At 37.0% G+C, this 14,222-nt stretch overlaps 1 protein-coding gene across 5 annotated transcripts in view; it reads left to right on the top strand.

Annotated features, from left to right (window-relative positions):
* Positions 1-258: 258 nt before the first annotated feature.
* LOC132151492 (thymocyte selection-associated high mobility group box protein TOX-like) overlaps positions 259-14,222 on the top strand; it is a 121,946-nt gene continuing 107,982 nt past the window's right edge. For 2 of the 5 annotated variants that reach the window (XM_059559620.1, XM_059559617.1), the window contains exon 1: positions 259-450. In XM_059559620.1, coding sequence (XP_059415603.1) covers positions 349-450 — 102 coding nt within the window. In that variant the 5' untranslated portion in view covers positions 259-348. The remainder of the gene's footprint in view (positions 451-14,222) is intronic. The other 3 variants (XM_059559621.1, XM_059559618.1, XM_059559619.1) reach the window with 2 other exon arrangements.

Below are 14,222 nucleotides of genomic sequence, written 5' to 3'. Positions count from 1 at the left end.
ATCAATTTAATAGCATTTTACCGTGTAAGTATTTTGTTAAAAAAGAAAACGTTCTTACGTTTACTTATACTAAAAACTACATCATTATTCACAGATTTTAGACTTTTTAGATTATTTTGCGTGTAAATGGTCGCACATCCACCGCGCGCGCTTTCGTATGGAACAGAACAAATCCCGTGAACGGATGCGAGGAGAGCAAGAATAGAGGCTCAACCCCTTTCTCTTTCAGTCGTTCTGTTGCTTTTTGTTCAGGTTAACAATAGAGAGAGAGAGAGAGAGAGAGAGAGAGAGAGAGAGAGAACAGAAGCGCGAGCTGCTCTCCATGTCTTCAGTCTAGCGGAGCGGGCGATGGATGTGAGATTTTACCCTGCACCTCCTTCAAGCGTGGGCTCCTGTACATTACCCACCGACAGCAGCCTCTCCTCTCTGGACTATTACCACTGCAACAAGGTAATTCACCCCACCGTGCGTTGGCTTCTCCTTCTTCTTTACGCGCCGGTTCAGTTTCTCTTTCCCAGATGGGAAATAACCTGCTTCATTCACTTCAGGGCAGTTTCATCTGTTGCGGAATGAACATCGTGTTATTTAGTGTAGGCTGCATATGGTGAATGTGTGAGTTTTGTGCGCGTGTTGGTGGGTGATGCGAAACCTCGGACGCGCGTGCATCTCCGGACAAGCTGGAAAACATTCCCAAACTTAGTTCGCTATCTCGGGCATCGTGCACTTGCATCACTGATATATTCGTGCAAAAGCAGGCTGTAAGTGCAATCGCACATGGAAAGCATGAGTAAACTGAAGTCCTCTAAAGACTTGTTTCTCGAGGGAAGATGCAGAGCTCCAGCGACGCTCGTTGAACGTGAATTATAGGAGACGTGAAGAATTCGCTTCATAATTGCTTTGCTGATAGAACTGCATCCCTCTGTGACGTAGAAGCAATTCCACGTGTAGCGAACAATTAATTAGTTCTTATTTATCACGGGGAACTCTGCTCATCTTTCTGGCTGGATTTCTGTGCATTTTGATTGGAATGAAACAAGACAATCCGAGACCCAAAACGGTGGATGGTGCATGTAGCTTTTTCAGGAATATTCATAAAGAACATTAAAACAGAATAATGTGCGCATTGTGTTAAGTTGAATGGTTTGCCAGTCGGGTCGAGATGTATAAGATACAGTACAGTGCTGCTGAATCAAAATATAATGTGCACTCGGCGTCATAGAGGCTGACTAGATTTTAATCATTTTCAATCCTCGTTTCTCTAAGGACTATATACGTTCACCCAGTTATCTGTGATGACGTGCAGCATTAAAAAATAATTAAAATCAAATTTGAGCCGGTATTGCTTTTGGGGGGTTTTAATGGTATTTGCATAATGCAACTCCGTTATAATTCCTGCTTAATTGTCATCAAAGTTTACTCAGCTTTTGTGATCCCGTAGTACGCGAAAGGAACGTCGAACTGTTAAATTCGCATTTCGTTTACGTAGAATTCGGAGTTCAGATTCGGGTCGGAATCGAATCGATGTAGGCTACTTAAGCGCTTTACATTTTCCGTGTTCCGTGTTTACTGTAGTTCCTGAAGCTTGATAGTTATAGTTAGTTAAACGCCACCAAACCGGATATTGTATATAAATATATAAGTAGACCTACTTTATTTTCTAATAAACAGACTAAATATGTATTTGCATATTATTATACAGGAACCAATCGGCTGTGAGAATTTTTGAGCCTCGGGCTGTGGCTCAGTAACGTACAGATTGTGTATTACTTCATAATTGTTTTTACTGAACTCATTGTGTTATATGCATATTTTATAAATTGATGTATGAATTGCATTGGCTGTATATAATGGTCAAAAAATTGCTTTTACCTTTAAGAGAAAATGCATTATTTAATACTCCGTCTTTCTTTAGAAAAGCATTGCAGATTTTTTTTTTTAGATGTATATAAGACAGTCTGTGATAGAGCTTAATTCAGTCATCCTGACAGAGAGTAACTCATAATTTGCTGTTGGGTGTTTATAGTAGGGTGTCACAGAGTTAGGCTTGTGGTTCTGAGCATATGGAAAAGATCAGCCATCGAATGGAGAGCAGAGGAATCTAAGCCAACTCCATACGTTGAAAAATGATCCCGTGCAAGTGGACATTATGAAGCAAAATTTTAGGGGAAAAGCCTGCTCTCCCCACCACAATGGCCCTCTTTATGTGCCTCAGTTTTAATAATGCAATGTTCTCCAACATTCTTGAGAGGCCCCAAATGAAGGTCACGTATGGAGGTCTCACATTAATATGTAACGTTTTAGCGTTTGCATGAAGTGGTTTACAGTGGTGCCACATGAACCGGAAATAGTTCTGAAAACTAGGCCATCCATGATAAGTGATTATCATTTCCTGTCGCTAACACACGAACATGCTACATGCTGCATTCCTGAGCCATGCATGAGCTTTGTCGTGAAAAGCAATAGATGGTGGAACAATGCACATACTGTATGTTTAACCAAAACAAGAAACATAGGAGAATCTCATTATTTGAGTTTATGTTTTCAGCAATGGATATATACGGAAATTACAAATTAATAATTATTTCGGAAGACTTGTTATAGCAAGTGCAATCCCATTTGGAAGAATCTGGATTTAGGTTTAAATTCACTAATCCTTGCATCTTTAATCTTTAGGTTAGCAGCATTAGTTATTATGACATACCTTGAATTGCGGTGATTAAATGTGTAGTTTTATTTTTCCGCTTTTTTCTTTTGCACTTCAAGAAAATGAATACATTTGTTTTGTTTTTTTGTTGTTGTTTTTTTTAAATGATGGCCACCATGTTGCAATACGAGACAAAATATGCTTTATCGGAGTCACATTTCAGTTCGCGAAATGAATCTTGCATTGCTCTGCTGTACACAAGGGGGCGACAGATTTCACTTCAAACATGTGAATATGTTGTTGTTCAGCTAGCTAGCTAGCCATAAACATGTTATAGGCTATTTACCTAACAACACACTAAATTGCACTGCTGAAGATAGAAGAGTGTATTTTCAGAGTATATGTTTTGTGCGTAAAATTGCAGTCACATTTCAGCGAAATCCAGTCATTTCTATAGGACTTCTATAGGTTTTCACATAATTGTTCAAGTTCAATGCATTGACCGACAGAAACCTGTTCTGTGCAAAAGTGACTTCTGTCTTCAAGATTGACAATAAACAAGTGGCATTTTTTGCTCACAAATTTGCCTTAATATGACCTCAACTTAAGACCAAAAATTTTTATTTCACATAAATATCTGTTGATTTTTTCATACCATGTTTTTATATGCATGCATATAGTTTGCTGGCAGTTACACCTCCGAATAGGGAAGCAACTTTACAGCTATAACAACCAAGCAATCGATAATACATTAACCAGAGTCATCATCTGCCCTGAAACAAACCTGCCAGATCCATACTTCCAATACAAACACACACCCCTCCACTGCTGGTGACTTCTATGTTAGTATTATTTACCCAAGCGCCAATTGGTCCAATGGTGCAAAACCTAGTTTTCAGAGTCTGTGCAAGATTTGGGGTCGAACATTCTTTTCTGGCGTCTTCATGCTGAAGTTTCAGTTGAGCTGTGACTCATTCTCACTTTGAGTATGCTGACTTTCTATCTCTCGTGTTCATGAGTGGGTGTATTGTTTGTTAAGCATACGCTCTGTGAATTCCTCCTCTAAAGGCCATCTCTTCATAAATGCATGTTTCACCCAGAGAATGTTTGTTGAATGCATTATGACTTGAGCATCGCCTGGGGCTCATTCGTTGCGTTTAAAATTGAAGTTGGATAGGTTAAGAGAAGATGGACCACTTCCCCCTCTTCACCGGCGTAACTGTATTAATACAGACAGAGATAGGCAGACCACAGTTAGCCGTGGCTTATATGAGTGTTACAGACAAGCCAACTACTTCTGACTCTTAGATCATCAAGTAGGCTATATTATAGCACTCACATGTCAAGAGTTTGATTTACAATATATATCGATTTTTGTGTCAAGTCAACATGAAATCGAAATCAACCCTATTTGCTATACTTTATGTACTTAATGCATGGATTTATCTAGAACGATTTATCAGTGTGTGTTATACAAAATAAAGTTTGCCTTCATTATACTTTCATCAAAATGTAATAATTTGCTCCAATGTTCCCATTCAACACGGATCCAATTCCTAGTCTGAATCTTTTTCATTGAACATCCTGTTGCATTAGAAATAAAAAAAGAAAATGGGATGCAAATGTCATTTCAAACCAGGTCCGGATGTCCATGTAAGGTTAACTGTTTCTTGCAGTGAGTTTCATAAAAGTTTGACTTTGAGTTTTATTGTACATCCAAGTGTCAGCCGTGAAAACAAAAGACAACTCAGATGTTAAGCAGCAGCCAAAAAACGTTGTCGTTCCCGAATCAGATCCAAGTGGGTGGCTGTGTGACGGTGGAAAACCTTGATTCATTTGAAGCGAGTCTGAGGCCTTAACTTATTATTTCGTCTGTTCAAAGAGTTTGTCTCTCTCTGTCTTACTCTTTGAGCTTGTTCTTCGCTGCTTAAACCATCTAAAAATAACTCGCAGGCCTAGCAATTACTGGAAATGGGTGTAGAGTGGTGCATCTACGAATGCAACTGTCTTTAGCTTAAGTAATACTTTAACCAAAATGCATCAGTGCAGTATATGCAGGGGAAATAAGAGATTTTCCAAGAATAAAATTGTGGCTATTATTTTTGTGCATGCTGTGCAATGCATTGCATATGGAGACATGTGGTGTATGTACATATGCCGGGGCAGGACTGTGTGATTGCATGGAAAAAATCATCAGGTTTGCATCTTTTACACTGATTCTGCATGTTAAATCAACGTGCATTTCAGGATCTCTAAAGTTTAAATGTATATAGATACTGAATCAGATTAGCAGCAGGGGAATTGGAGTTTTTTATGCATGTATGTTTACATGTTATCTCAAATCATTCAGTCTGGTTCACATTAAAACCAGAGAAAACAACAAGTGAAAACGAGTTTGCATAAAGCAAATGTTGTCGATAATTACCTTTTCCTGTATGTGACAGTCCTCCTCTCTCCTCCACACTGTAATGGAGATGTGAGATAAAATGAGTCGTCAGGCCGGCTGAGCTGCGTTCTGAACACGGGGAAGTTAATTAGGTGGAAAGAGGCGGTCGAGGCCTAACAGGAGCTGCGCTGAACCGTTCATTTGTATGGCAGAGCGGCGCGATCCATCTAATAATGCTGCCACGACATCATAAACCTGCCTGTGAGCCATTGTTCATTTCTTATTTTCATCCATCAGGTTTGTTTGTAGCTGATTTGTGTGTGTAATGTCAGCAGGTTTATGAATAGCACAGTATGCATTGGTCCAAAAATCTGTCAGCACATTGATAATATGAGATTAATAATAAGACCTGCTCAGAAATGTTACTACATGTTCAAAATTCGGCCAGATATTTTGTGACAGCAAAATAGAATAATTCCTAATCAATGTTAACTCTTAATTTGCCATGTTTTAGAAGTTCTATTGGCGAGAGTAGATCACACCTGTGTTGTGAAATGTAGAAACATTCACGACGAGGCTCTTCACGGCCCTGCTGTGCACCTGTATTGCTGGCATGCGGTGTGAAAATGTCTGTGCACTCTGTGGTGAGCGAGACCTTTCCAAAACTATATTCAATGCTTTGCTTTATGAGTCAGAACCACAAAACGGTGTTACAAAACTCCAAAGCCTGTGTGAAATACAGAGATCTAAGAGAGAGACCTATTAAAATGTGCACTTTGTGAATTTTACGTACAGTACGTAGAGTATATATATATATATATATATGTAAACACTGTGAAAGTGCATTGCATTTCAGCTATTTTGTTTTGTCAGTAAAGTTTATGTGTGTGTGTCTGTGTGTAATTACATTTGAAAATAAATGTTTAATGTGTATACTGTGCATATTGTATATTTTCTATATATTTATTAGGCTATAAATAAATAAAAATACATTTCAGCTCATTTTGTTGCTCTTTAGATATTGGTATCATATTGTTTGACGACTCCAAAGTTGCACAGTGATTTCTGCATCCTGGGATGTTAATGATCATTATACACTTGTTTTAGCTAGGATTTGGGTGACCACCTACAAAAATGACTTAGCATCTTTCTTCTCTGTATCTTGTATACAAGTGTCTTCAGCCCAGTCCCAGTCTCAGACAGTAATGCAGTAAATGTAGCTGGCGTTTTGTGAAGCGCTGTCAGTAGCTGTGGGGGTGCAGCGCAGCGGTGCACTAATTGGCCTTGGCAGAGAGAGAGAGAGAGAAAGAGAGAGAGAGAGAGAGCGCTGAATGACTGCTGGCTGCATGGTGAAAAGCAACTGATTCAGTAATGCAGCCAGTAAATAATAACGATGCCTGTCCGCGGGGGAAAGAGAGCTGCACAGACTTCTGGGACACTTGCTGATACGGCCAGCATTAAAGAGGCCGAGTTTAGTACCTGCTGGATGATGGGAATCTGGAGATGTGTGATCATCCCTTCAGGTGGCGAGGAGTTTGTCTCAGGATTTTTCTTCTGCCGTGGTTTGAGAAGTCACAGATGACTTTATTTACTTTCTTAATAAATGTTCCTGATGCTATTGCGGATGATTTATCACTGCATATTATTATAAAGGAGAAAAACATTCTCCTTCATAATCTTTCATCAAAATGCAATAACTTGCAGTACTTTGCCTCTTAAATTACTTTCCGTTTCAGTTGACGTCACCAATCCTTCAACCACTTCTGATACGATACACCCATTTTTCACCATCCAATCAGTTTCAACTGGATAAAATTTAGCCTTGTACTTTTTTTTTCTTCTCATTGCATGTTCAGTTTCATTCAGAAATGTGTTGAGAATGACATTTTCATGTTGATTTTAAATTAGATTTATTTTCAGTTGCAAGTCGTTGGCAGAAAGTTCATTTGTGCTTTAGGTTTGATACTTGTCAAAGTAAATTAATTGCATGCTTTTTTGGAAATGCACATAAAGACAAAATCAAGTGAGCATTTGCATTTAGCTAAAGGGTTAAAGTGTAGTGAAATAAATCATATAATTAAATGATATGCATGATGCATGAGGGCTAAAAGATGCTTTCTATTATTTAGAACAATGTGCATTGTGAAAACATACAATTTGTTAACACTAGTTAATTATATTAAAAAGGAACTTACATTGAGTAATACTTAGTCAATGTTAATGGTTAATTATACATCACACACATAACGTCTTGTCTTTTAAACAACTTATCATTTCAGTTGACATCAACAATCATGTTGTTTTTCTATCCTGTAGAAGTTTTTACTGCAATAATTCTAATTAAGGCATATGTGACCATAAGTCATAAGTAGTGCAGGTCTATTTGTAGCAATAGCCAAAAATAAATAGGGTCAAAATTATAGATTTTTCTTTTATGCCAAAAATCATTAGGATATTAAGTAAAGATAACGTTCCATGAAGATATTTTGTAAATTTCCTACCATAAATATATCAAAACTTAATTTTTGATTAGTAGTATGCATTGCTAAGAACTTCATTTGGACAACTTTAAAGATGATTTTCTAAATATTTAGATTTTTGTGCTCCCTCAGATTCCAGATTTTCAAATAGTTGTATCTCGGACAAATATTGTCAGATCCTGACAAAGCATACATCAGATGATGCATAAATCTAAATCTCGCAAAATTATGTTTTGTGGTCAAGGGCAATATATAAAATCGGACAATTAACAAGTAAAACTGCATGCAATTAAAATTGGCGTGAAAATAAAATGGTATAGAAACATTTTTTACTTGGAAATTCCAAAGAGAGGGCATGCAACACATTGAGTTAAACATAAAAAGTTCAGTAATGTTTGTTTTATTTACAACTTCAATAACTATACTGTAGCCTATATTGTAGAGTAGTAATACACATCCTAATTAAACTCAATTAATCTGCATTAGAATTTACAGCACTGTGCTGTTGCAATATGACCTCAAAATGAACTGATGAAAATACTGAAAAACCTAACTGGAAAAAAGGCGAAGACATTAATTCATATCCCCCCCGTGGGGCTTCAGGGCACTTTGATCAGAAGCTGTCAGTGCTTGATGTGGGGCCTGTGTTTCCTATGCGTCAGCGAGTTACAGAACGGCGGTACGCTGCGGCACACGGGTTCGGACCCCCCTTCAGGATGTGGTGGGCTCACAGTAGTTGCACCCCTAAATGCATGTACACAAATAGCACCGGGTATGGAGGGTGCATGCACGGTTTTTCAGGTGGTCCATAATGCATGGAAATCCGATCGGGAAAAATGGACTGGAGGTTTTTCTTGGATGCATTATTTCTCAGACAACCATAATTGTCAGTCAGCGGTTTGGAGACCCAAAAATGAGTCCCAGCACCAGATGTTGGCGCACTCTGATCGTCAATTTGAAAGACAGAAATTTATTGTTCTAGTGCACTCGGCGTAGGGAATTCTTGACGGATGGTTTTTAGAATATAGGAGAAGAAGAGCGTAGCTGTTTAACTCTTATGTAAAATTCATATTTAAAACTTCAAATAAAAAATGCTGTTTTGATGCATGCCGTGCATCTAAATGCATTGAATTAAAACATTTACCGTTCATTTCCCAGCAGGCTGAGCGATTGTTTCATGTCTCGTCATAAAATGGCTGCTTGTGTAAGTTTGAAATAGGAAATATCTTTGTGGCAGCTGAACCTAAACCAAACAGGATGGCATCGCAGAGTTCGCACAGTTTCTTTGTCACCCACGTGTGTGTGGTTTTCAGTTTGTCTCTTGTTGGTCAGGAAGTGTTTTAACCCCTGATGTACATGTGAGCACAGACGATTTCATCAGGTGCAAAATATAACATCTAAGGATTTAGTTGAATGATTTCAGGGCCTGAATGATGCAATTATTATATCTCAGATGTATATATATTGCTGGATGCATACAGTTCACTTCCTGCATGAACCCCATCCAGATGCTATTGACATCAGACACCAGAGAGATCAGTCCGATTGTGTTTTCTTTACGTCAGCAAACGTGACTTTTATTGAAAGATCATGTGCACTATCAAAGGATTTCTAATTTAGGATTAGATGGAAATGCACCATATATATTGATTTGATTCTTTAAGACTTGATTGCATGGTGAAAAGTGTCTGTAAATCACTGAAGTCATTTTTAAGACTTTGGAATAACGTGCACTGATAAATCATTCAGATTTACACCAGGAACTCATATTAGGAAAGTAAGATGAGTGCATTTTCACTTCAGCCCATAAAAAGCCTATTTATAAAACAGATACTTCCGGTCCTTGAATCTGATTGGTTGAGCCACGTTTGAAGCTGTTGAAAATCACTTGAACTTTGTTTACGTTTGTGTGTTGCTCAGCAACCACTTTGTTCCAACCACTAAGGAACTACATTGTTTGGTGGAAGAATACTTTTTTTATTAATATCATTACATTTTATTTGCTTTGTTTTATTTTGTGAAACCCTGCTACATTTATGGAATAACCATTTTATTAGAGCAAAAAGCCCCTTTTGCCCCTCCGCTTCGCGTCGTACCCAACAATGCCCCTTAGCTGTTATAAATTCACTGTAAACCACAGCTTCTTGGAGCTTATTGCTTTATTTCGTTCTGGAGCTCGAGCATTTCTCAATAACTAACTAGTGTTGTTTCTTTAGAGGTGTTCTGTCGTCTTACTGTGGGGGATTTTAAAGGAAGTGTTACATAAATACAATGAAAGCACTCTGAAAGATTATTTTTAGCGGACTCTGCTTCATTGTGGACCTGTCACCTCACTCATCTGTGGCTTTCTACACAGACCCACAAAAAAAGTTTTAGTGAAAGCATTTGAGCTCATCTTACTGAAAGCACTTTGACCGACTTGCAAGGCGCTACTGGAAACGAGTTATGAAAGCACCAAGCGCTTCTAAATCTGTAGGATTATTGCAGCAGTGATAATGAGGGTCCAATAAATGTTAAATGTGGTGGGTTATAACAAAAAAAAATAATAGTGGGAAATCTTCGAGAGCATTTATTGTGAAGTAATTATTGAGTCAAAATGGACTTGGAGAGTCATTCACAACTCATTTTAAAGGGCTCATGAAATCTAATTTCCCTTGATCTTTTGACATATAACAGATCAGTGTAGCTACTATAAAAATATCCTGTAAATTTCTCTTTTATAGATTTGATTGAAACCAAGCTCAGAAAACAACTCGTTTTGGAATGTGCCATTTTATGATGTACTCGTGTGGCTAAGCCCCGCCTCTAAAGGAGAAGATTACCTCTGCCTCTTTAGCTCCACCCACCAATTCTACATCACTGCACCACCCGCGGACTCTGTCACTGCCTCTTTAGCTCCACCCATTGATTCTACGTCACTGCCTCTTTAGCCCCACCCACTGACTATATCACTGCCTCTTTAGCCCCACCCACTGAATCTGTCACTGCCTCTTTAGCTCCACCCACTGATTCTATCTAACTGCCTCTTTAGCTCCGCTCACTGATTCTACGTCACTGCCTCTTTAGCTCCACCCACTGATTCTACGTCACTGCCTCTTTAGCCCCACCCACTGAATCTGTCACTGCCTCTTTAGCTCCACCCACTGATTCTATCTAACTGCCTCTTTAGCTCCGCTCACTGATTCTACGTCACTGCCTCTTTAGCTCCACCCACTGATTCTACGTCACTGCCTCTTTAGCTCCACCCACTGAATCTGTCACTGCCTCTTTAGCTCCACCCACTGAATCTGTCACTGCCTCTTTAGCTCCACCCACTGATTCTACGTAACTGCCTCTTTAGCTCCACCCACTGATTCTACGTCACTGCCTCTTTAGCCCCTTTGTAGTGTTTCTTTAGCTTCTTTGTAGTGTAATTTGTGAAAAATAGTCTCTGAATCAATCTGCAGGGAGGCTCAAAAACAGGATAGAAAATAGCGTATTACTTCTAAATTGTGATGTTTATCATTATAAATAAACTTCAGAGAATATTATAAAATAATAAAAAAATGCAGTCCGTGACCTCTTCAATACCATAACGCAGCTAACAGGGAACGTTCCCATAACATTGTTAGGTCAAAATATTCTTAAAATAACAGGCTTCTCAGAATTTCCTTATGATGTAATTTGTATGTTCTCTGAACTATGTCTATTAAAATATTGTTTAATAACATTCTTCAGTAACAACAATAGAATGTTGACAAAATGGAATGTTTCTCTAACGTTCGCGTAAACAAGATTCAATAATAAATGGACATTTTAATTTAAAAAAAAATATATATATATATATATATGTTTTCATAATGGTTTCAAAATCATAAAATGTAATGTTTCTCTAACATCCAAGAAAAGAAAAAAAGGAATATTTTGAACACTGAGAGAACATTAAAATGTAATGTTCTCATGTTTTGAAAATTACAAAATGTGATGTTTAATTGTTCCTCTAACCAAGAAGAAACATTCTTAATACTAAAAAAAGTTTAAAAAATAAAATAAAAAAGACATGCTTTATAATCATTAAAATGGAATGTTACGCTGTTTATTTTTATTTTTTATTATATATATATATATATATGGGTGTTTTGAATATTGAGAGAACATTCAAATGTAACATCTTCAGAATGATAGAATGGAATGTTCCTCTTTCTCTCTCTCTCTCTCTCTCTATTAGCTGGGAATGTTTTTGCATTTCTAAGAGAAGAAAAAATGTAGGTTATGAATGAGATTTAATTCATCAGGAATTGACAAGTGTGCATTTTGATCAAAATCGACTTGAATATTAGTTTGCTAAAGCTTTATTTAAACCACACTGTGCAGCTGAAAAGAAAACTTTTGATGAAAATGTGTTGATGTTGATGAAGAGGCGCGGGGGGGGGGGGGGGGGGCTACAAAAACACATTTCGTGGAAGTTTTATGAGCTGTAAACGCAGGAAACTTTGACAAGGCCTGGAAGTTGCTGATATTGTTTGGGCTGTGATTATCTGCCGGTTTGACAGCGCACCTGAACCAGCTGAAGCCGAGTTATGGAGTAGAGCTGGAGAGAAGCTAAAGCTAATCGCTAACAGAGAAAATACCACAGAACTTGCTATACTATATACTAAAATTAAATATTACAAATTAAAGTCAAATATAATTATATATTTTAGTGCGTGTATGTGTGTGTATATAAAAATATAAATTCTATATTCTATAATGTGTTCATATATTTATTGTATTATATTAATTTATTTAAATATATATTATTTATGTATACAATATTATGTAATATAATATTATTTATTTATATGATTTTTCATTTAATTGTATTTAATTATATAATTAATAATATTAATAGGAAATATAATATGCAATAATATATATATATATATATATATATATGCATACTATTTTATTTTAAAGTAATTACATAAATTTGTAATATCATATTATTTCCCTGATTTAAAAGAACACAATGAAAGTAAGGTAATCAAAGTTTATATTTATATATGATATATTGTGATGTATACTAATTGTCTTTAAAAAATAATAATTATTATTTAATTGTTATTGATGAATTTGCCGTGAAATATGGACGGGACAGGAGCAGTGTAAAGTTTCTGCTCCACACACATTGATTCTGTTGATTCCATACGTTAAACTGAGGGCCATGAGATAAATAAATACAGTGGATGTGCAGGAATGCAGCAGCTGTATGGAGACAGAGACTGGACAAACACAAGCAAACAGTCTTGACCCTGAGAGAACGGACACCTACAGGACACTTCACTCTGTAATCCGGGTCAGATGTGTGCCACTGTCCCAAACCCGTCTGGCACAGACTCAAAACAGAAACACACCACTTGCATTTGACTCTCAGAAGTGTGAAGGTTTCCAGTGAAATTAGCAGGAAGACGTGAGCTACATCACCTGCTAAATGATTCATCTCGTCATCATTTCATATTTCTAAACCAGTGTTGAATGCCTTTTTTAGATATTTTGAAGGTTGCTCGGATCCAGACAACACTGGACAAAAATGTAGACATTTCTCAAAATCGTTATTTTTATTTCGTATAGGTTTTGAACGAGTAAATGATGTCATAATATTCATTTTTGGCTATAAAATTCTGTTTATAAAAATATATATATATTAAAATATAAAAATGTAATGTAATGATGATATATACAGTACATATATATTATATTTATACTGTATTATTAGAATTTTTACTTCTGGATTGAGTTGCAAAAAGGTGGAAATAGTTCAGAAATGTTGGAAATTTCCATTATTATTATTATTATTTTTTTTTTATATATTCCAGGGATTTTTGGAAAGTGTCCGAAAAAAAAAATCCTGCAATTTCCCACCGCTTTGCAACCCTACTTCTGTTTAAATTGTCCCTTTAAATTCTAGAGGAAATTAAAATGCCTGTAGTTATTTAATATATGTTTCTGGTTTTATTTTGCAAGTGCGAAATCTCTTAAACAACTTTTCTGCTCCTATCAATTCATGCTAAACTCCCTGTTACACTCTGAAATGCATTACATTGTGGTATTACGATCTGAACAGTGTGTAAAAGTGTCAAGATCTCACTTTTAAATCAACGTGTCATTTCTTTGCAATTAGTACCAATTCCTGAATGAAAAACCGTTTCAAACAGCAGTTTTTTTTCAGTGTGCAAATGAAGTCATTTGTGATTATTTTGTAGTTATTTTAGGAGAAATGTCTGAGTCAGCGTTGGTAATCTGATCTCTGATGGAGCATGCATTGGTCCTGCGGGACGTGTGCGAGTGCGTGAAGCGATGAGGAATGTTTTGTGTTGTTGTAGTGGAGATAATGTACGATCCCAGAGCAAACCGTGAGTTCTCCTTCCAGCTCCTAATCTTTGACACAAAGACACAGGAGTCTGGCCCGTGTCTCTCTCTCTGAGTCTGTGTCTGCGTGACAGACTGGAAGAGAGAGTGGGTTGCAGTTGGTAATCACATAGACCACATAAAGAAAGTATGGCAGAGGAACTGACGGCTGTCTTTATCAAGCCCACGGCATGCTGGGAAAGCAATTTGGTGTGGTTTCACTCGTTCTGTGGAAGCATTTAGGAAAGACCTGATCCAGAGAAGCATCTTTGGAAACACAGACATTATGGATTATAAAGATTTAATAAGGGAATAAATTTAATTAGGGACATAAATATGTTTGTTT

The sequence above is a fragment of the Carassius carassius genome, chromosome 10 (assembly GCF_963082965.1).
Source record: "Carassius carassius chromosome 10, fCarCar2.1, whole genome shotgun sequence".
Taxonomy (NCBI): Eukaryota; Metazoa; Chordata; class Actinopteri; order Cypriniformes; family Cyprinidae; genus Carassius; species Carassius carassius.
The sequence above is the reverse complement of the archived record's forward strand: the minus strand, read 5'-3'. Positions and strand labels throughout refer to the sequence as shown.